The sequence below is a fragment of the Acomys minous genome (genome assembly GCF_964271855.1).
Source record: "Acomys minous genome assembly, chromosome: 16".
NCBI classification, from domain to species: domain Eukaryota; kingdom Metazoa; phylum Chordata; class Mammalia; order Rodentia; family Muridae; genus Acomys; species Acomys minous.
In genome coordinates this window covers 74,450,989-74,472,650 of record NC_140498.1, presented here as the reverse complement: position 1 = coordinate 74,472,650, position 21,662 = coordinate 74,450,989, and the positions used below count along the sequence as shown (strand labels likewise).

Below are 21,662 nucleotides of genomic sequence, written 5' to 3'. Positions count from 1 at the left end.
CGTTTTTCGAGACAGGGTTTCTCTGTGTAACCTTGACTGTCCTGGATTCACTTTGTAGTCCAGGCTGGCCTTGAACTCACAGCGATCCACCTGCCTCTGCCTCCCAAGTGCTAGGATTAAAGGCGTGTGCTACCCCTGCATGGCCTAGCTTCAACATCTTAATGAGACCTTGTCTCAAATAAAAATATAAAGGGAGAGCTGCAGCCATGGCTCCGTGGTGAAGAACACTTGCTGTTCTTGGATAGGGCCGGTTCTATTCCCAGCACCCACATGGCGGATCACAACTGACCGTAACTCTGGTTCTTGGTGTGTTTGTGTGTGTATGTGTGACACTCTCCCCTTATCTCCTCAGGCACCAGGCACATGTGTGGTGCACAGATAACCATGTGAGTGGAACGCTCCCACACATAAAGTAAATCTAAAAAAATTAAAAAAATAAAAAACAAGAGCTGGGGCATGGCTCAGTGGTAGAGCACCTGCCTAGAATCCCCCAGTGAGGGGCTGGGGTGTGGCTCAGTGGTAGAGCCCCTGCCTAGAATTCCCCAGTGAGGGGCTGGGGTGTGGCTCAGTGGTAGAGCACCTGCCTAGAATCCCCCAGTGAGGGGCTGGGGTGTGGCTCAGTGGTAGAGCCCCTGCCTAGAATCCCCCAGTGAGGGGCTGGGGTGTGGCTCAGTGGTAGAGCCCCTGCCTAGAATCCCCCAGAGAGGGGCTGGGGTGTGGCTCAGTGGTAGAGCACCTGCCTAGAATCCCCAGTGAGGGGCTGGGGGTGTGGCTCAGTGGTAGAGCACCTGCCTAGAATCCCCCAGTGAGGGGCTGGGGTGTGGCTCAGTGGTAGAGCCCCTGCCTAGAATCCCCCAGTGAGGGGCTGGGGTGTGGCTCAGTGGTAGAGCACCTGCCTAGAATCCCCCAGTGAGGGGCTGGGGTGTGGCTCAGTGGTAGAGCCCCTGCCTAGAATCCCCCAGTGAGGGGCTGGGGTGTGGCTCAGTGGTAGAGCACCTGCCTAGAATCCCCCAGAGAGGGGCTGGGGTGTGGCTCAGTGGTAGAGCACCTGCCTAGAATCCCCAGTGAGGGGCTGGGGGTGTGGCTCAGTGGTAGAGCACCTGCCTAGAATCCCCCAGTGAGGGGCTGGGGTGTGGCTCAGTGGTAGAGCACCTGCCTAGAATCCCCCAGTGAGGGGCTGGGGTGTGGCTCAGTGGTAGAGCACCTGCCTAGAATCCCCCAGTGAGGGGCTGGGGGTGTGGCTCAGTGGTAGAGCACCTGCCTGGAATTCCCCAGTGAGGGGCTTGGGGTGTGGCTCACTGGTAGAGCACTTACTAAGCAATCCCCAGTGAGGGGTTCAGGGTATGACTCAGTGATAGAGTGCTTGCCTAGCATGTATGAGGCTCTGGGTTCAACTCTAATATCTAAAAAAAAAAGTAGAGGGGTGATGTTAGAGGCCCTGGCACCTGGCACCTTGCACCTGTGTTCCCATGAAATCTAGGACAGGCAGAACTTTCTGGAAAAGGATGCCCAGCGTTCTCTCTTTCTTTTCCCACTAGTTCCTTACTTTACCACTTGTCTCACTTGTCTTCTCTCATTTGCAAGGTGGAGCTGATGCTAGCTGGGTCATCCCAGTACTCAGGAGGTAGAGACAAAAGAGCAAGAGTTCAGCCAGGCAGTGTGGCGCATGCCTTTAATCCCAGCACTCAGGGAGGCAGAGGCAGGTGGATCTCTGTGAGTTCAAGGCCAGCCTGGTCCACAAAGGGAGTCTAGGACAGCTAGGGCTGTTACACGGAGAAACCCTGTTTCAAAACAAAACAAAAAACCCAAGAAGAGGGCTGGAGAGATGGCTCAGTGGTTAAGAGCACTGCTCTTCTAAAGGACCCGGGTTCAATTCCCAGCACCCACATGGCAGCTCACAACTGTTTGTAACTCCAAGATCTGATACCCTCACACCAACACACATAAATTAAAATTAAATAAAAATTAAAAAAAAAAACCCAAGAAGATCAAGAGTTCAAGGCCATCTTTGGCTCATAGCAGTTAAAGCCAACCTGGGCTACACGATACCCTGTCCGTCCCCACCCCCCAAAAAAAAGGAAAACAGAGAATAAAATAGAGCTAATGTTACCTGTCTCCCAGAGGAGGTGACAGTCGGCCTAGTGTGTGTGTTTTCCTTACTACTCTCCACCCCCTGGGAGTGAGTCCGGAATACACTCTGGACTTGGGCACATAAATGTACATCCGGGATGCGGATGCAATGGCTTACAGGACCAAATAGTCCAGTGGTTCTCAACCTTGCTGATGCTGCGACCCTTTAATGAAGTCCCTCATGTTGGAGCGACCCCCCCCCAGCCACAAAATTATTTTTGTTGCTACTTGAGAACTGTAATTTCTATGCCGTTTTGAGCCATACTGTAAATATCTGATATGTGACCCCTGTGAAAGGGTCATTTGACACCCCGGGGTCACGATCCGTAGGTCGAGAACCACTGATCTAGTCAAAACACCTACAAACACAAGGTTGAGAGAGGACCAGGGGTTTGTTTAAGGGTGCACAGCCCCTTTCTGCAGTCTGTGGAGGCCACTGAGCCCGAGCAGGGGACCTGAAGTAGGAAGTGGAATTGTAGGCATCACCCAGCTCCAGGGGTGGAGACAGGCTGCTAGGCAGGAGTTAGACACTTGTTTTTCTGGAGACCCAGCCTGGCTTCTCTCTGTATACCTCTGTCTGGATCGGGGCCTCTCTGCGCTAGTGATATTGACTTTGATTAGTCACTAAAAAGAGGAAGGAGGAGGAAAAAAAAAAAGCCAGTCCTGGAGGCAGACAGCAGGGCTGGCTGGGCTCAACAGATGAATCAACCCCGCTGGCTGGACTGCTGCCATCCCGCAGCCTCTGTGCCTCCCGGAGCAATCACACTGGCTTCCTGGAGAAAAAGTGTCCTGGAATACCGGAGTCTCTGGCCAGGAAGACCACGTGGACTGTCCTCAGCACCGCCAGAGGCTGTTTCCGGCTTTGTGCCCACAATTTCTCTGGTGAGGTCTTCCTCGGTATCTTTGCACTTGCTCCCAGCCCTGGAAGGGTCAAAGGGTCAGAGGTCAACTCTGGAGAGTCCCTTCTCTCCTTCCACCTCCACGTGGGTCCCAGGGATCAAGCTGTGGTTGCCAATTTATTATGTAAACAATGTTCAAGCATGCCTGCATGTGCGCTTGCAAGCCAGCAGAGGGCGCCAGATCTCATTACAGATGGTTGTGAGCCACCATGTGGTTGCTAGGAACGGAACTCAGGACCTCTGGAAGAGCAGACAGTGCTCTTAACTTCTGAGCCATCTCTCCAGCCCAAGTCAGTTCTTTTTTTTATCCACTATGTGGGTTGAACTTAGGTCATTGAGTTTAATAGCAAGGCACTGAGACATTTCACTTGCCCAAAGAGGATCTGTGAAGCTTTTTTTGGGGGGGTGGGTTTGGTTTTTTTTTGAGACAGGGTTTCTCTGTGTACCCTTGGCTGTCCTGGACTCACTTTGTAGACCAGGCTGTCCTTGGACTCAGTGATCTGCCTGCCTCTGCCTCCAGAGTGCTGGGATTACAGGCATGTATCACCATGCCCGGCTTTATTTTTTATTTTTTATTTTTAATTGGTGACTTTGCTGTTGTTTGGGGGAATATTTTGCTGTATGGCACAGGTTATCTTTAAACTTGTATTGATCTTCCTGCTTTAGCGTCCTGCATGCTAGGATTAGAGTTACCGTGACCTCAGTAGAGATTGTCATGTTTGTTTGCAGTGCTGAAGATTAAACTCAGGACATTATGCATTCATTCTAGGCAGGTGCTCTACCCCTAAGCCACACCCCAGCCCCTCACTGGGGGATTCTAGGCAGGTGCTCTACCACTGAGCCACACTCCAGCCCCTCACTGGGGGATTCTAGGCAGGTGCTCTACCACTGAGCCACACCCCAGCCCCTCACTGGGGGATTCTAGGCAGGTGCTCTACCACTGAGCCACACTCCAGCCCCTCACTGGGGGATTCTAGGCAGGTGCTCTACCACTGAGCCGCACCCCAGCCCCTCACTGGGGGATTCTAGGCAGGTGCTCTACCACTGAGCCACACTCCAGCCCCTCACTGGGGGATTCTAGGCAGGTGCTCTACCACTGAGCCACACCCCAGCCCCTCACTGGGGGATTCTAGGCAGGTGCTCTACCACTGAGCCACACCCCCAGCCCCTCACTGGGGGATTCTAGGCAGGTGCTCTACCACTGAGCCACACCCCATCCCCTCACTGGGGTATTCTAGGCAGGTGCTCTACCACTGAGCCACACCCCATCCCCTCACTGGGGTATTCTAGGCAGGTGCTCTACCACTGAGCCACACCCCAGCCCCTCACTGGGGGATTCTAGGCAGAGGCTCTACCACTGAGCCACACCCCAGCCCCTCACTGAGGGATTCAAGGCAGGGGCTCTACCACTGAGCCACACCCTCAGTCCCTCATTGGGGGATTCTAGGAAAGTGCTCTACCACTGAGCCACACACCCAGCCCCTCATTGGAGGATTTTATTTTAATTATTTGTATATGTATATGTCTGTATATGGGTATATGCATGTGTGCAGAGGTGCCCTATGTTTGCAGAAGACCATGTCAGATCCCCTGGAGCTGGATGGCCCTTGTGAGCTACCCAATGTGGGTGCTGAGGACTGAACTTAATCATCTGAAAAAGCAATATTGAGTTCTTAACTGCTGAGCCATCTCTCCAGCCCACTGGAAAAAGGATTTTTAACCCCTTTCCTAAAGGGTTCTGGATATGAATCAAGGTTACAACAAAACCAAACCCAGGGATAAGCAACAAAATAAACCCCACCAGGAAGAATCAAGTTGTTGGAGTGTGTGAAAGACAGGAAGCGCGTGGGGGTGGGCGTGGGGGTCACGCGGCCGCGCAGGTGTAATCCCAGCATCTGAGAGGTAGAGGCAAGAGAATTTCTGTGCATTCAAGGTTAGCCTGGGCTGCATAGCTAGACCCTGTCTCAAAGAACAAGACAGGAAGGAAAGAAGGAAGGAAGGAAGGAAGGAGAGGGTGAAGATGTTCCCACGTTTCTGGCTTGGGGGATCTTGGGCACGGAAGGGTTCCGAGCTGGGAGTTTGAGGAGAGGGCGCTGGTATCTGGGCGTGTCAGCTCATAGATGTTTGGGCGTTGATCTGTTCTTCCTTCCCGGATCGAGCTGCTGCCTCCACGCCGGTGCTCACCAAGACCTCATCCTTACCCTGCCCTTTCTCTGTCGCTTTCACTACCGCCTGCCTGGGTCTCTAATCACCCAGCAAACATCTGGGTGCTCACTGGGGCTCATCTGTTTGTCTGAGACGAGGTCTCGTGTAGCCCAGGCTGACCTCAGCCTTGCTACATAGCTGAGGATGATCATCTTGAACTCTTTTTTTTTTCTTTTTTAAAGATTTATTTATTGATTTTATATATATAGTTTTCTTGCCTGCATGTGCACCTGCACACCAGAAGAGGGCACCAGATCTCATTACAGATGGTTGTGAGTCCCCATGTGGTTTCTGGGACTTGAACTCAGACCTTTGTCTTGTTTTGGTTTTTCGAGACAGAGTTTCTCTGTGTAGCCTTGGCTGTCCTGGACTTGGCTTTGTAGACCAGGCTGGCCTCGAACTCACAGCGATCCTGCCTGCCTCTGCCTCCCAAGCGCTGGGATTAAAGGCGTGCACCACCACGGCCAGCTTGATCTTGAACTCTTGATCCTCCTGTTTCTGCGACTCCAAGTGCTAAGGTCACAGACGTGCACCGCCACCTTTGCTTTATTCGGTGCTGGCGATCAACCCCAGGGCTTCATTCATGGTGGGTAACCGCTCCGCTCATGTGTCATGTCTGTGTGCCACATCTATCCTGGTCAGGACCCCAGGAAGAAGGCATGCCAGGATAACCAGCATAGCCTCGCTACCTGATTTTGTTTTGTTTTGGAATGTGTTGGGATGGGTGGGTGGGTGCGGAACATTATGGGCCATATCTGTAATCCTAGTACTAGGGAAACTGAGTCAGAAAGATAGGAGTTCGAGGCCAGCCTGATCTACAAAATGAGTTCCAGGACAGCCAAAACGCTGTCTAGAAAAGACAAAAGCAAAAACAACAACAACAAAACATTTCAGTTCTCTCTCTTCTGTATGCATCATGTCTGTCTGTCTGTCTCTCTCTCCTCTCTCCCCCCCCCCCCCCCGTGTGTGTGAGATGTATCATGGAGGTGTATGCTTGTCATAGCTCTTGTGTTGAGGTCAGAGAATAATGTTGCATAGTTGGTTCTGTCTGTCCACCCGTCTGTGGGTTCTAGGGATCCAACTCAGGTCACCAGGCTTTGCAGCAAGCGCTTGCCCTGCTGAGCCATCTCACCAGTTCCCACATTGTTTTTGAGGCAGGGTCTCTCCTGTGATTTTTGCAGCTTGGCTGCTTGTTTAGGCTTCTGGCTCCGCCTCCCTTCCACCTGTAAGCTTGCTGAGATCTCAAACAATTGCCACTGCATCCAGCTTTCTTTTTGTTTTTGTTTTTGTTTGAGACAGGGCTTCTCTGTGTAGCCCTGGCTGACCTGGACTCACTCTGTAGACCAGGCTGGCCTCGAACTCACAGCAATCCACTTGCCTCTGCCTCCCGAGTGCTAGGGATTAAAGGTGTGTGCCACCATGCTTGGCTTCTTTTTATTTTTAAATGTGGATCCCAGGAATTGAATCCAGGTCACCAGACTCAGGTCATCAGGCTTGCAAGGCAAGCTCTTTGACCTGCTAAGCCGTTTTTACTAGCCATGCATTGATTATCTGTTCTCTGGCTCTATTAATAGAGTCAGACCATCCATCTTGGTCAGCATTTGTTCCTTTGTTCCTTTGGTGTTGGTTTTGCGAGGCAGGGCTTCTCTGTGTAGCCTTGGCTGTCCTAGACCTCACTCTGTAGACCAGGCTAGCCTTGAACTCAGAGAGCCACCTCTCTCCGCCTCCCCTGAGTGCTGGGATTAAAAGTGTACACCACCACTGTCCGGCTTGGTGAGCCCTTTTGACACTATTCAGTCAGTTTGTGACTGTACTACAGAGGACAGAGGCAGAACGGATCGAGCCTTGGGCCTCGGGAGAAAGAAAGGAGTGCATACTCCAGGTGAGAAGAGAAGAAAAGAGCAGGGAGACCGTTAGATCTCTGATAGGGCCGCCCTAGGGAGAAGGTATGAATGGGTTCTTTATAGCAGAGAGCTAAACCACAGGAAAAGAACAGAGACTGCCAACTGTGGGGCTCCTCAGAGATGAGCAACGCTGTCTGGAAGAGGGAGCCCTGGAGGCCTCTGTCCCTGGAAGCGTGTCAGCTGAGGCAAAGGAGAATGACTCCTCGGGTCCCTGGGTGCGTGGGTTCCTGAAAGTATGGATGTGGCTCCAATCAGGGTATATAAATGGTGTATGGGAAACCGGAGGAGTGAGAGACTCATAGAGCGGGAGGGTTCCTGATAGAGGGAGCATCTGAGGGTTGGGGGAGGGGAGGTTTCAGGGAATGGGAAGTACAGGGGAAACAGTGGATTGCAGAGGCAGAAGGATGCTCTTAGTGGTGGTGTAGACTCTGGGACTGGGGGAGGAGAAAGCAACAGAGGTACCAGGGAGAAGTCCTGAAGGAAGCAGGCGGTGATGACCAACTTTATTTTCTTTTATTTTTAGTTTTTCGAGACAGGGTTTCTCTATGTTATCTTGGCTGTCCTGGACTCCCTTTGTAGACCAGGCTGGCCTCGAACGCACTGGGATCCGCCTGCCTCCGCCTCCCCGAGTGCTGGGATTAAAGGCGTGCGCCACCACTGCCTGGCTGGTGGATAGTTTTAATTGTCAGCCTGAAACAACCCAGGGAAAGACTCAGTCCTTCAGATTGTTTATACTGGCTTGGCCCTCTGGACATGTCTGTGTAGGGGCTGTGTTAAGTTCATGTGGGAAAAGCGAGCCCACTGTGGGTGGCACCATCCCTTGGGTCCTGAACCGAATAAAGCCGGATGGTTGTAAGCTGGATGGTTGTGAGCCACCATGTGGGTGCTGGGAACCGGACTCAGGTCCTTGGCAAAGAGCATCCAGTGCTTTTAGCCACTGAGCCATCTCTCCAGCCCTTCTCCCTGCTCTTCACTGGGCGTGATGTGACTGGCTCTCTCCAGCTCTTGCTACTGTTAGTTCTCCCGCAGTAATAGGCTGTAACCTGGAAGTGTAAGCTAAAGTAAGCCCTTTCCCCGCTGAGGTGCTTTTCCTCAGAAAATTCATCACAGTAACCTGAGAGGAAATTAAGACAGAGGCAGAGCGACTTGGGAAGGATGAATCTTGTGGGCTTCCCCCCATCAGGGTACTCGAGAGCCAGGACAAGTTTCACCACAACTTGGAGGTCTGACCCACACCTTCCGATTCGCTTACAAACGGCATCTTCGGAGTCTCCCCCTGCCCCCCCCCACCCCCCTCCCCCGTGATTCCCTCCCAGCGTTGCCCTCAGGGACGAGGTCAGAGGTCAGGTGCCTCTGTGAGGGACGGCGAAGTTACTAGCCCAGCCCCAGGGGTCCCAAGGGTGGAACAGGAAGCTCAGCAAGGCTGGCACTTGGGTTCTGAGGTGTTGGGAATAGAACCAAGGGCTTCATGCATTCTAGGCCCTCTTAACAACTGAACTTTTTTTTAAAAAAATGTGTTGTTATTCTTAAATTTTTAGTATATATGTGTATCGTTGAGTGGGTATGTGCACTTGAGTGCAGGTGCCTGCAAAGTCCAGCAGAGGGCGCCAGATCCCCAGGAGCTGGGGTTACAATGGTTGTGAGCTTACCTGTTGTGGGTTCCAGAAACCAAGACTCTGATCCTCTATAAGAGTCATATGAAGGCCGGGCGTGGTGGCACACGCCTTTAATCCCAGCACTCAGGAGGCAGAGGCGGGCGGATCGCTGTGAGTTCGAGGCCAGCCTGGTCTACAAAGTGAGTCTAGGACAGCTAGGATAACACAGAGAAACCCTGTCTTGAAAAACAAAAAACAAACAAACAAAAAGAGTCATATGAGCTCATAATTGATGTACCGTGTCTCTCTTGCACCATTTTAGGGTTGTTGTTGTTGTTGTTTTGTTTTTTGGGGTTTTTTATTTTTTGTTTGTTTATTTTTTGTTTTGGACACAGCACCTCATGTAGCCTTGAACTCCCCAAATAGCCGGGGATGACTCCTTATCTTCTTGCTTCAGTGTTTCTGGGAATACAGGCACAGGCTAATCTGCCCAGCCTTGGACATTCCCAGACAAAGGGACAGGAAACTGGCTTTGATGACATATGGCTGTCATTCTAGCACCCAGGAGCTGGAAGCAGAAGGATCAGGAGTTCAAGGCCATCCTCAGCTCTAAATTGAATTGGTGGCTACCTTGGGCTATATGAGACCCTGTTCCAAAAAATAAAAATAAAGAAGCAGACAAGGTGGCTCAGCAGGTAAAGGGGCTTGCTGCTAAACATGGGGTAACCTGAGTCCAGCTGCCAGGACGCACATGGTGGAAGGAGAGAAGCAACCCCTACAATGTGCCCTCTGATCACAAGTACAGGGGTGTACGCACACATGCCTGTACACACACAGTATTTTTTTAATTAAAAAAAAAATATATATATATATATATATTTGGTTTTTTGAGACAGGGTTTCTCTGTGCAGCCTCTGCTTGAAACTCTTAGACCAGGCTGGCCTCTTGCCTCCCTAGTGCTGGGATTTAAAGGTGTGTACCACCACACCCAGCTTAATTAAGAAATTTTAAATAAGGGAGGGGGGAAGGAAATGGTCCATTCTCCTTCTACCTTTCCTAGTCCTTCCCCCCCCCCCCCATCCTTTTCTGGGTCTCAGAGTTTGCAGGAGGCTGACTACCATGAACCCCAATTCTACTGCTCAGAACCCGGCTACCTAGTGATAGGGGACAGAGCTCTTGCAGGCTCTGTGCCATGCCTCGGTTTCCCTAGGGAGCGCCCTGTGTGACTCAACTCCAGGTCCAGGAACAGGCCCCTGGCCCCTACGTGTGACAATAGTCCCCTGTGGCTCCTTGTGTGTATGCCTTGGGGGAGGGATGGCCACCTGGTGGAGCCTACAGGCACTCTGAGGAGAAGGAGCAGAGCAGGGGGCTTATTTTAGCTGCCCGGGGGAGGAGGTGCGATCTCTCCATGGGAGGAGGCCCGGCTGAGCTGCCTGCAGACAAGCTTCTAGCCGCCTCCTCTCGCATTCTGTGGGTCCTGCTTTGACTAGGTGATGGGGCCCAAGGAAAACGCCTGCGTCTCATACGGCTCAGCCTCTTGCCCCCTACAGTCAATTGTCACTATCCCCGTGTCACAGAAGAGCATCAGTCTTTGGGGGGCAAGCTTTGGCCCCGAGTCAGGTTTTCTCAGCTCCCCCTCGACCAAGACAGATCCTCTGCCATGAGGTACCGAGCAGTGAGTCACGGCTAAGCCCTGAGCTCCTGACCCCTTAGGTGACAGTGCTTGTCTTAGGGTCACACTGGTGTACCTTGGCTATGGGAAGGACATGGGACTGGCAGGCACCAAGCAATAGAACTTTAGTCCAGATCCCTGGAACCTAAACCATGTGAGTGTGGCAGCCCCCCTGCAATTCCAGCCTGGCAGGGAAGAGACAGGGCGTTCCTAGGGCAAGCTGGCTAGCAGGACTAGCCACATGAAATCAGCAAGCTCTGGGTTTGATTGAGAGGCCCTGCCTCAGTAAACAAGGTGGATGAGCAACGGAGGACAACAGGCATGTGCACCCACACGTGTGCAAATATGCATACACACTAGTGCATCAACACAAGCGCGTGCGCATGCGCACATACGTGCACACATAAATGGAAAGGAAAAAAAAATGACCATGGCCGGAAGATAGAAATCTAGTCTAATTACTCCCTAGCTGGTGATTGGTGGTTTTTGTATGGCAGCTTTTGGGACTTTGGGACCTACAGGTCTTGGAAACGCCGTGCTCCGTTTTAATTGAGAACCCGGCATGGTGGCACACACCCATAATGCCAGCACCCGAGAGGCTGAGGTGAGGTCAGGAGTTTAACCGTAGTCTGGGCTACAAAGTGAGACCGTGTCTAAAAACAGAAGAAAGCAAGAACCGTTGGGTCTGGAGCATAGGATTCCCTGGCTTGTAGGGAGCCAGGCAGAATCTGGAGACCCCAGAGAGGCTCAAGGCTCAGTTAACTCAGCAACCTATTGGTTAGCTTCAGGCTTATGGACCACTGGCACGGTAACCAGGTTTCATAGCTACAGGAACGGGACATGACTCGGTCACCCACTTGACTGGCAGATCCTCTCTAGTGTGCTGGGCACTTTGGGATCCTCCAGGTGGTGCTGTGACTGGAAGCTTGTTGGAGCGCCGCTTGTCTGTCCTTGTCCCTGCCCAAGAGACTCCCTAAGAGGGAGACAAGTGGCCAAGGAGCCTCTCCTGGGGCTGTGTGTGAAGAGGATTCATGGTTTGAGATCCCAGGGGACCGACACGTGCCCACTCACATGTCTATAACTCTGTCCAGGCCAAGGACAGCGATGACGACGACGATGTCACTGTCACCGTGGACCGAGACCGCTTCATGGATGAGTTCTTCGAACAGGTGGGAGCCAACCAGCCTGTTCTGTGTCCCATCTCATACCGTTCCTCACCCCGGGAGCTGGGGCGGACTCTTACGCACCTACGCGGCGCTGCTGTGCTCCCCACCCCACCCCCAGCAGGGGGCGCCAGTGTTGAGCCAGTGAGGGCTTGGCTAAGCTTGGGACTCCGGGAGCTGTCCACCTTCCCTCTTGATTCCCTACTCTGTTTTCCTCTAACCTCCTCCCTCCACCCCCACCCCTCGTACCCCCTGACCTGGATCCCCAGGTGGAAGAGATTCGGAGTTTTATCGACAAGATCGCCGAAAACGTGGAGGAGGTGAAGCGGAAACACAGCGCCATCCTGGCCTCCCCCAACCCGGACGAGAGTGAGTGAGAACTGGCGGGTAGCTAGCTGCGAGGCGGGGTTCCTGAGCCCCAGCTACCCCACACCAGGGTGTGATTGGCAGTGGGCTGTTTGATCTGCATGTGTGGAAGACAGGGGTCCTTGCACTGACCGAGGCCTGGAGTTAAGCAAGTCAGTGCTCACTGTCGCCGGTAGACCTTGACCTGCTGCTGGGAAGATTTGCCACGGCCAGGGATGGCAGTACATGTCTGTGGTGCCAGTAGGTGGTGGCTGGAGGATCAAAAGTTCAAAGTCATCCTCAGCTACACAGAGAGTTCGGGGCCAGCCCCACCTTCCCCAGCTAAGGGGAAACTGGAAGGGCAGGCAGCTCTCTCCTGGGATGCTGGGAAGGAGGGCCCGCCCATGAATGGATGAGTGGGTGGGTGGGTGGGTGGATGGATGGATGGACAGATGGAGGGAAAGAGTAAGTTGCCTAATGAATTGGAGGCTGCCCAGCTCAGCCGTACCCTTCTCACTCTCAGGGGAGCAGAAGACATCTCTGAGGTAGCTCTCTGACCAAGCAGACTGAGAGCTTCCTGTGAGAGCTGGCACCCTGTGTGCAGCATGGAGGCCCAGAGCCCTGCATTCTCATGGCTCCAGGAAGTCAGTCACCTGGGTCCCTTCACACAGGTGGCCTGTGTGTATTTAGATCTTACTCGGTCCTAGACAGGGCCCGTTGACCTGGCCTTCACACTCATGTTGAGATTGTGTGTGTGTGTGTGTGTGTGTGTGTCTGTCTGTCTGTCTGTCTGTCTGTCTGTCTGTCTCTGTCTATCTGTCTGTCATGGAAGTGAGTGTTCAGGTATGTGTGCCCATATGTGCATTTATAGGGCCTGAGCAAGCTGTCAGGTGTCCTCTTGTCCTGCCTACCTTTTATTTTGTTCGTTCTTTAAGTTAGTGTCTCAGCTGGGCAGTGGTGGTACATGCCTTTAACCAGCACTCCTGGGTAGGCAGTAGCAGGTGGATCTCTGAGTCAGCCTGTTCTACAGAGCTAGGATAGTCAGGGCTAAACAGGGAAAAACCCTGTCTCAAAAAACAGAGTGGGGAGCTCTTGCAGACCAAGCTGGCCTCTCTTTATTATTTTATTATTTTTCAGATTTATTTTATATGCACAAGTGTTTTGCCAGCATGTATGCAAGTGCACCACGTGTGCTCCTCCTGGTGCCCATGGAAGTTAGAAAAGGGCATTGTGCCGGGCGTGGTAGCTCATGCCTTTAATCCCAGCACTTGAGAGGCAGAAGCAAGTGGATTGCTGTGAGTTCAAGGCCAGCCTGGTCTACAAAGCGAGTCCGGGACGTTGGTGGCATATGTCTGGAGCCATTCTAGCACTCGAGGAGGAGATTAGGAGTTCAAGGTCATCTTTGGCTACAAAGCAAGTTTCAGGATAGCCTGGGCTATATGAGACTCTATGTGAAGGAAAACGGGGGCCTGGCAAGGGGACCCCTGAGTTGCTGGAGGTGGGGTGGGTACACCACTCAGCATCCTTTCTCAGCATCCTCCCTGTGTGGCCTATAGAGTGGGTATGGTACCCAGGAACTGAGCAGTAGAGCCAGGCTGAGGTGCAGCCACACATCAGGGGGAGAGGGTATCCCATCAGGCCCATCAGGGCCGTGGGGCAGGGCAGAGCTAAGAAGGAATATGGAAATTGGCAGTGTGTGTGTGGGGGGGTGGGCTTTCCTAGATCAATGCTGGCTCGCTCTCTCTCCTGGGGGGGGGGCTGCCATCCGGCTGGGCTATTTTAAGTCTGAGCAAAAAAGGCTGAGACGGGCAGGCGGGCGAGAGCAGCTGGTGACCAAGTTTCCTTTTGTTCGTGGGGGGAAGGCTCCCTCCTCCGCTCTGCAAAGAGCGCCCCCCCACCCCCCCCACCCCGCTCTGCCCCTACTCACATTCTACTCAGTAGGTGGACTGTCCTGTCCTGATACACCACTGCTGTCACCCCCCTAAGCCCTGTCCCCAGTGTGTATGGTAGGAAGGGTGGGAGTTTAGAACCTGATCCCCATCTTTCCTGAAGAGAAGAAGCTGGTGGCTTCCTGACTGGTGGCTTCCTGGGAGAGCAGCCAGCCGAACACCCTGAGGCCTTGGCCAGCCTAAAGTCATAGCTACGGCTAGGACGAGGGCCACTGCCCTCCCTTCCCTTTATATTCACCTCTCGTGACTCCCAGTGGCCTGTCACCGCCAAGGCTACAAGCCTCCTTTGGGGGGAGGACTATTACCTCTTCAAAATTATTCTGTTACTAACCCCCTCCCGAAAAACCAGGGTGTCCCCCTCTCCCCCTGTCTCAGTCACTCAGGGCAGCTAAGCTTTATGAGAAGTTCAAGGTCAGCTGTTGCTTCGACTGGGTAGACAAAGTGGCCCACCATGCTTCTGCCCGGCACTGAGGCACCAGGTAACGCCAGGTGAACTGAGCCGCATACGCGCAGCCCTCAGCGGGCGCCTACTGCAGCCCGACCAGCCTTAAATTTAGCCCCATCTGTTATCTAAAGGGAATGGGGGAGGCAGTGTGAGAGGAGGGCAGCTTCTTGGAAGGCAGCAGGAGAGGGGGTGAGACTGTAGCTGGGGTGGCCCTGGCCTAGAATTGCAGCTGTAGACAAAAGCATAGCCAAGGGAAGAGAGGAGACCATAGTGCTGGGGTTTGCCCAGAGTGCCCCCCCTCCCATTCCTGGTGCTAGAGGCTGCGCCCCCTAGAGGCTGGATCTGAACATGTCATGCCCCCCCCCTTCCCGCCCATAGAGACCAAGGAGGAATTGGAGGAGCTCATGTCCGACATTAAGAAGACAGCAAACAAAGTTCGCTCCAAGTTAAAGAGTAAGTCACTCTGGTGTCTGGGGACATGGCTCATTTGGTGTACAGTGCTTATGTAGCCTACTCAAAGCCCCGAATTCAATTCCCAGAACCCGGTAGGTTAGGTGTCATCTCAGAATGTGGAAGTATAAAGATCAGGATAGCCTAGGCTACGTAGTTTGAGGACAGCCTGGGCTATATGAGAATTATATAGGAATAATTTAAAAAATATAATAATAAGAATATTTTTTTAAGTTAAGAAGGCCCCCCCCCCGAAGAGGTGGTTGGTGTCCTAGATTCATGCATATGTTGCCTGTGTTCACACACATGCATGCATGTCCCTGTGGCCACGGCCTTAAGATTAAGGGACATGTCCTGCAAGTGGCAGATGCTTGGTCCTCTCTACTTTGCTGAGCAATTATCACAAAGTGGCCTGGGACAGACCTAACACAGCAAGTCCTTCTGAGTGTGTCACACACACCCATAGGCATGCTTGCAGGCGTGCGTGCTCACCCACCCCACGCCTTTGGGTACTCACAGGTGTATGTGTGCTCACACAGGAATGTACACAGCTGCACACACCTCCCAGCTGGGAGGACCAAATTTGTTTTGTTTTGTTTTTGTTTGCTGGCTTTGTTTTGTTTTTGTTTTTTGAGACAGGGTTTCTCTGTGTAGCCTTGGCTGTCCTGGACTCACTTTGTAGACCAGGATGGCCTCGAACTCACAGCGATCCGCCTGCCTTTGACTCTCGAGTGCTGGGGGGAAGGACATTTTTTTGGACCCACTTCCATTATTTACAGTTTGCCTTCCATGTGGCCCCCATCTCTAGTGTCATAGGCAGAGGCTTCACCCTGGAGGGTGGGGGAAGGGAGCCAAATCCTCCACTTAGGGGTGGGACCGGTGCCTAGAAGCAGGGTACTTCTCAGCGATCCCCTACCATCCTACCCACCCCAGGCATCGAGCAGAGCATCGAGCAGGAGGAAGGTCTGAACCGGTCATCAGCCGACCTGAGGATCCGGAAGACTCAGGTGCCGCAGGACAGCAAGGGTGGGCGGGGCCCCTGAGTCTCTGGGTCCCCCGTGGAGTTTGATACTTAATGGCGCCCCTGTCTCCCTACCCCCGACTCCCAGCACTCCACGCTGTCCCGAAAGTTTGTGGAGGTCATGTCTGAGTACAACGCCACGCAGTCCGACTACCGAGAACGCTGCAAAGGGCGCATCCAGAGGCAGCTGGAGATCAGTGAGCTGGGGCCAGCGTCCGGGCTGGAGGGGAGGGGCCTGTGACTGAAGGAGTGGTAGCCGGGGCTCTTGGCTAGAGAGATGTCATCATTTGGGCTACAGGGTTGGAGCCACCAGCTAGGTCCTGGGTTTGTGGTTTGAGCTGAAGTGATGGTGCATGTGGACTGTGGCTTAGGGGTGTGGTTTGGTTTGGGCTGGAGGGATGGGGGGGCCATCCATAAGGGCGTGGGGGTGGGGCTTGTGGCTAGAGGTGTGGTTGAGGGCGGGGCTTCGGCTGGAGCGCCTGAGCTCCCAGGAGAGGGCAGGACTTAGTGTGATCCCTCCCACCCACAGCTGGCCGGACCACGACTAGTGAGGAGTTAGAAGACATGCTGGAGAGCGGGAATCCTGCCATCTTCGCCTCTGGGGTGAGTGTGAACCCCTCACCTCAACCCCTGTTACCAGAACCCATTAACCACATCCCGCTACACTACGGCTCAGTGTCTGTGCCAAACCCAGGGTCAGGGTAGTGGTTGGATACGGCACCCAAAGGAAGCAGATTTTAGAGAAAGCCCGAGTCTCAAGAGAGGGAAGGGAGCCAGATTGAGGGTCATATAAATGTCAGTGGCAAAGGGGCAAAACAAGATGCGTGTTCAGGTTAAGATGGCTCCTCGGGTAAAGGAGTTTGCTGCCTGGCCTGATGACCCGAGGTGGATCCCTGGGACTCAGGTGGTGGAAGCACAGAACTGCACGTTGTCTGTACACACATACATACACATACACACATACACGTGCACACACATACACACCATACATACCACACACCACAAGCACATACACATGTACACACACATATACATACACATACGCGTGTGTACATGTACACACATATACACACATATATATCATACACACTCCACTCACACACTCCACATGTGTATAAAAACATACACACACACACACACACACACACACACACACACACACAATGTAATAAGGAAAACTAAGACCGGTATCCAAGCCAGGCATGGCGTCTCACAGCTGTAAGCCCAGCACATGGGGGGCTGAAGAAAGAGTATCGCCTCCAGCTCAAGGCCAGCCAGGGTACCAGTGTAGCCAGGCAGGTGGAGGGAGGGCGGGGGATGAGGTGGCTGTCATCCTTGGCTACACAGCATACTGGAGGCTGGGCTGGATGAGGTCCTGCCTGAAGACAAACCGTGAGTTTCTGTAACTCCAGCTATGAGGGGGGTCGTCCCAGGCCAGAGTTGAGAGCTCGCTGGCCAGCCAGCCTAACCAAAAAGGTGCATTTCTAGTTCGGTGAGAAAGACCAGCTCACAGAGGCAGGGCCGACAAGATGGCTGAGAGGGGAAAGGAGCCTGCTGCGAACTAAAGCCTTGCGACCTGGGTTTGATCCCCATGAACCGCACAGTGGAAGGAGAGAACTGGCCCCCTCAAGTTGTCCTCTGACTACAAGCAGGCTGTGGTGTGCATCAACTCCCACATATGCGAGTAAATTAAAACAGGTGTAAAAACATTTATAAGAAACCAGTGAGGTAGGGGCTGGAGAGATGGCTCCGAGGTTAAGGGCACTGACTGCTCCTCCAGAGGTTCTGAGTTCAATTTCCCAGCAACCACATGGTGGCTCACAACCATCTATAATGTGATCTGACGCCCTCTTCTGGCATGCATGTGTATATACAGCCAGATCCCTGTATACATAATAAGACAAACAAACAAAAAACAGTGAGGTATGGTGGCGCACGCCTTTAATCCCAGCACACAGGAGGCAGAAGCAGGTGGATCTCTGTTGAGTTCAAGGCCAGCCTGGTCAACAGAGCAAGTTCTAGGACAGCCAGAGCTGCACGGAGAAACCCTGTCTTGAAAAAAAAAAAGTTGTTTTTTTTTTTTTTCCAACAGCGTCTTACTGTGTAGCCCTGGCTATCCTGGAACTCTTTGTGGAGGCCTGGCTGGTTTGGAATTTACAGAGATTTGCCTGCTTATGCCTCTGAATTCTGGGATTAAAGGTGTGCGCCACCACGCCTGCCATAATAAAACAGTCACTTGGTGAGCACTAACTGTGTGGGGGAGTGTCGTCAGCTCCTTATTTCAGGCAGGAATTGAGTCACACAGAAACTAATTAGCAGCGGAGCCAAACAGGAGGTTGGAAAGGCTGTGGCTGCTGCCTCTGGGAAACCTCTACTCATCCCAGCTGCTTCCTCCTTGGCCCTGTTCTAGTTCCGTTTCTGTTTCTGTGACAAGAAGCCCCGGCAAAAAGCAACTCAGTGAAGAGGGGTCATGTTTTAGTTCATGGGAGCTTGAAGCAGCTAGTCACGCCGGAGTCAAGAGCAGAGAGAGAATGAACATTTGCATGCTCAGTGCCCAGCTAGCGTTCTCTTAACATGGTCCAGGATCTTCTGTGTAGGGGATGGTGCTACCCACTGTGGGCTGGATCTTCTCTCACATCAGTTGCCATTGATAATTAAGGCAGTCCTTCCTAGGCGTGTCTCTAGCTAAGCCGATTTAGACAATCCTCTCTTCTCAGGTGATTCTAGGTTATGTCAAAAGGACATAAGGAGGTTAAGAGTCCTTGGCAGCTCGGCTGGGCGCGGTGGTGCACCCCTTTATTCCCAGCACTCGGGAGGCAGAGGCAGGCAGGATCGCTGTGAGTTCGAGGCCAGCCTGGTCTACAAAGCGAGTCCAGGACAGCAGAGGCTACACAGAGAAACCCTGTCTTGAAAAACAAAAACAACAACAATAACAAAAAAGAGTCCTTGCAGCTCTTCTGGAAAACATGAGTTTGGGTCCCAACGCCCATGCCCGACAGCTCATAACCACCTGTAACTCCAGCTCCAGTGGCTCCAACACCCTCTTCTGGCCTTCTCAGGCACCGCACTCAAGTGCATGCATATATATATATATATATATATATATATATATATATATATATATATATATATATATATATCCAGACAAATTTTAAAAACAAACAAACAAACAAACAAATGACATCCTCCCTCACCCTCCCAGTCCAAACTGCCACGCTTGTCAGCGTCGGGGTCGCACTGCTCTCTCCTCCAGATCATCATGGACTCCAGCATCTCGAAGCAGGCCCTCAGTGAGATCGAGACCAGACACAGTGAGATCATCAAGCTGGAGAACAGCATCCGGGAGCTGCACGATATGTTCATGGACATGGCTATGCTGGTGGAGAGCCAGGTGAGTGAGTGACCTCTTCCTCATCCCCATCTTGTGTCCTCCGGCCCCTCCTCCTCCCCCCCCCCCCCAGCAGCATCCAGGGCCACACTAACCCCTTCGCTTTCCATCCAACACGCTGCCCTGCCCGGGAGGGACAGAGTGTTTTTAAGGTAACCACAGACTGTTGTCAGGGCCTCCGGGGATCCTGTTTGCATGGCTCTGCTTGGTGTCCCCCCAGGTCCTGCATGGCCCTGCCCCTCACCCCAGCCCTCTCCTGGCTTCATGAACTATGTCAGGGTGGGTCCCCTTCCCCGACCCCTCATGGGCTGGCTGCCTTGCTAGAAGCAGAAGACATAGCAATGGACAGGGCAGTTGAGCAGTGCCAATAAGAGTGAATGGCAGTCGGGTGAGATAGGGTAGCCCAACGTCTGTAGAGAACAAATGGAGTATTCGCCACTGGTCCTGGGAGAGTTCTAGGTAGGCGTGCTTAGCCTGTAGCCTGTGAGCCACAGGCAACGTAACACAAAATCATAAAATTAGAACTTGAGATTGTGAGCCGGGTCAGGTGGTGCATGCCTGTAATCCCAGCACTTCAGGGAGGCGGAGGCAGGCAGATCTCTGTGAGTTCGAGGCTAGCCTGGTCTACAAAGTGAGCCCAGGACAGCCAAGGCTACACAGAGAAGCCCTGTCTTGAAAAAGAAGCATCCAAAAAAGAAAAAACCCCAAAATCTTGAGATTGTATGTGTGTGTGTGTGTGTGTGTGTGTGTGTGCGCGCGCGCGCGTGTGCTGTATGCATGTATATGGTCTGTATTTCTCTAAGGCAGGGCCACTCTCTGAATCTGGAAGTCACCAAATCAGATAGACCAGGCATTTGAGGCCAGGGAGTCTCAAATCCTCTTGTTTCCAGCTCCCCAGAAGTGGGGTTACAAGCACCTGCCACTAAGCCTTACTTTTTACATGGGCGCCAGGGGATCCAAACTGAGGTGCCTGAATTTCAGCCCCAATACCTGACTTCCATTGCAAGTTTTGTGTTTCTGTTTTTATTTTTATTTTTTGAGACAGCATCTGGCTATGTAGACCAAGTTAGCCTTGCACTCATAAGATCTGATTGCTTCTGCTTCCTGAATGCTGGCATTAAAGACCGTTGTCACGTCATGACACATATTCAGTCAAGCCTTCCTCTGCCCCTCACAGACACACACGTGTGGTGGAGAGGGGCCAGCTAGAGTGGCTCCCAGGAGCAGTGAGAAGCAGCACCCAGCTCAGGGACCAGCAGTGCCAAGGGCTCAGCAAGAGGCTACACTTGGGGAGAAAGGACGTGTGTGGGACACAAGGAGTGGCCAAGGCCAATCCAAAGGTGGAGACAGATGAAGTAACTGCTCTTGCTGAATATGAATGAGGCTGTGCATTTATTTGCTTGGGTTTTGTTGTTTGTTTGTTTGGTTTTTCGAGACAGGGTTTCTCTGTGTAGCCGTGGCTGGGCTGGACTCACTGTGTAAACCAGGCTGGCCTCGAACTCACAGTGATCCACCAGCCTCTGCCTCCTGAGTGCTGGGATTAAAGGCGTGTGCTACCACTGCCTGGCTTTGTTTTTGTTTTTTGAGACAGGGTTTCTCTGTGTAGGCTTGGCTGTCCTGGACTTGCTTTGTAGACCAGGCTGGCCTCAAACTCATAATGATCCGCCTGCCTCTGCCTCCCAAGTGCTGGGATTAAAGGTGTGTGTCACCACTACCTGGCTTACTTTCTTTTTTGTTTTGTTTTATTTTATTTTTTACTTGGCTCTTATCGAGTATATTTTGTTTTGGAGACAAGATCTCATATACCATGCGAGCCTTGAACTTGATATGTAGCTTAAGATAACCTTGAACTTTTTGTTTTGTTTTAATTTGTGTGTGTGTGTGTATGTGTGTGTTATGCATATATATATTAATGTATGACTAATCTGTCTGTACGTACACCTGCCTGCCAGAGGAGGGCATCAGATCCCTTTATAAATGGTTACGAGGCACCATGTGGTACTTGGAATTGAACTCAGGACCTGTAAAAGAGCAGACAGCACAGAAAAAGCTCTTAACCGCTGAGCCATCTCTTTAGTCCAACTTTGAACTTTAAAAAATTTTTAATTTATTTACTTTTTTACTATTTTAATGTGTTTTGACTGCATACATGTCTGTGGACTTTGTGCCTGGGGCTTATGGAAGCCAGAAGAGGGTGTCTCATCTCCTGGGACTGGAGTTATATATAGGTGGTTGTCATCTGCCATGTCGGTGCTGGGAATTGAACCAGTGTCCTCTGCAAGAACCACAAGTGCTTGGAATGACTGAGCCATCTCTCCAGTCTAACCTTGAACATTTTTATTTAAAAAAAAAAAAAAACAAGGGCCAGGTGTGGTGGCGCATGCCTTTAATCCCAGCACTTGGGAGGCAGAGGCAGGTGGATCAGTGTGAGTTCGTGGCCAGCCTGGTCTACAAAGCGAGTCCAGGACAGCCAAGGCTAACACAGAGAGACCCTGT

The 21,662-nt window shown here is 52.3% G+C and overlaps 1 protein-coding gene across 2 annotated transcripts in view; it reads left to right on the top strand.

Annotated features, from left to right (window-relative positions):
* The window catches only part of STX1A (syntaxin 1A), a 29,733-nt gene that overhangs the window by 4,324 nt on the left and 3,747 nt on the right, over positions 1-21,662 (top strand). For both annotated transcript variants that reach the window (XR_014775916.1, XM_084764655.1), the window contains exons 2-8: positions 11,497-11,574; positions 11,838-11,937; positions 14,686-14,760; positions 15,691-15,764; positions 15,867-15,975; positions 16,308-16,381; positions 19,032-19,169. Coding sequence is in view for 1 of the 2 variants with exons in the window: in XM_084764655.1 (XP_084620781.1) it covers positions 11,497-11,574; positions 11,838-11,937; positions 14,686-14,760; positions 15,691-15,764; positions 15,867-15,975; positions 16,308-16,381; positions 19,032-19,169 (648 nt within the window). In the remaining variant the exon portion in view is untranslated. The remainder of the gene's footprint in view (positions 1-11,496; positions 11,575-11,837; positions 11,938-14,685; positions 14,761-15,690; positions 15,765-15,866; positions 15,976-16,307; positions 16,382-19,031; positions 19,170-21,662) is intronic.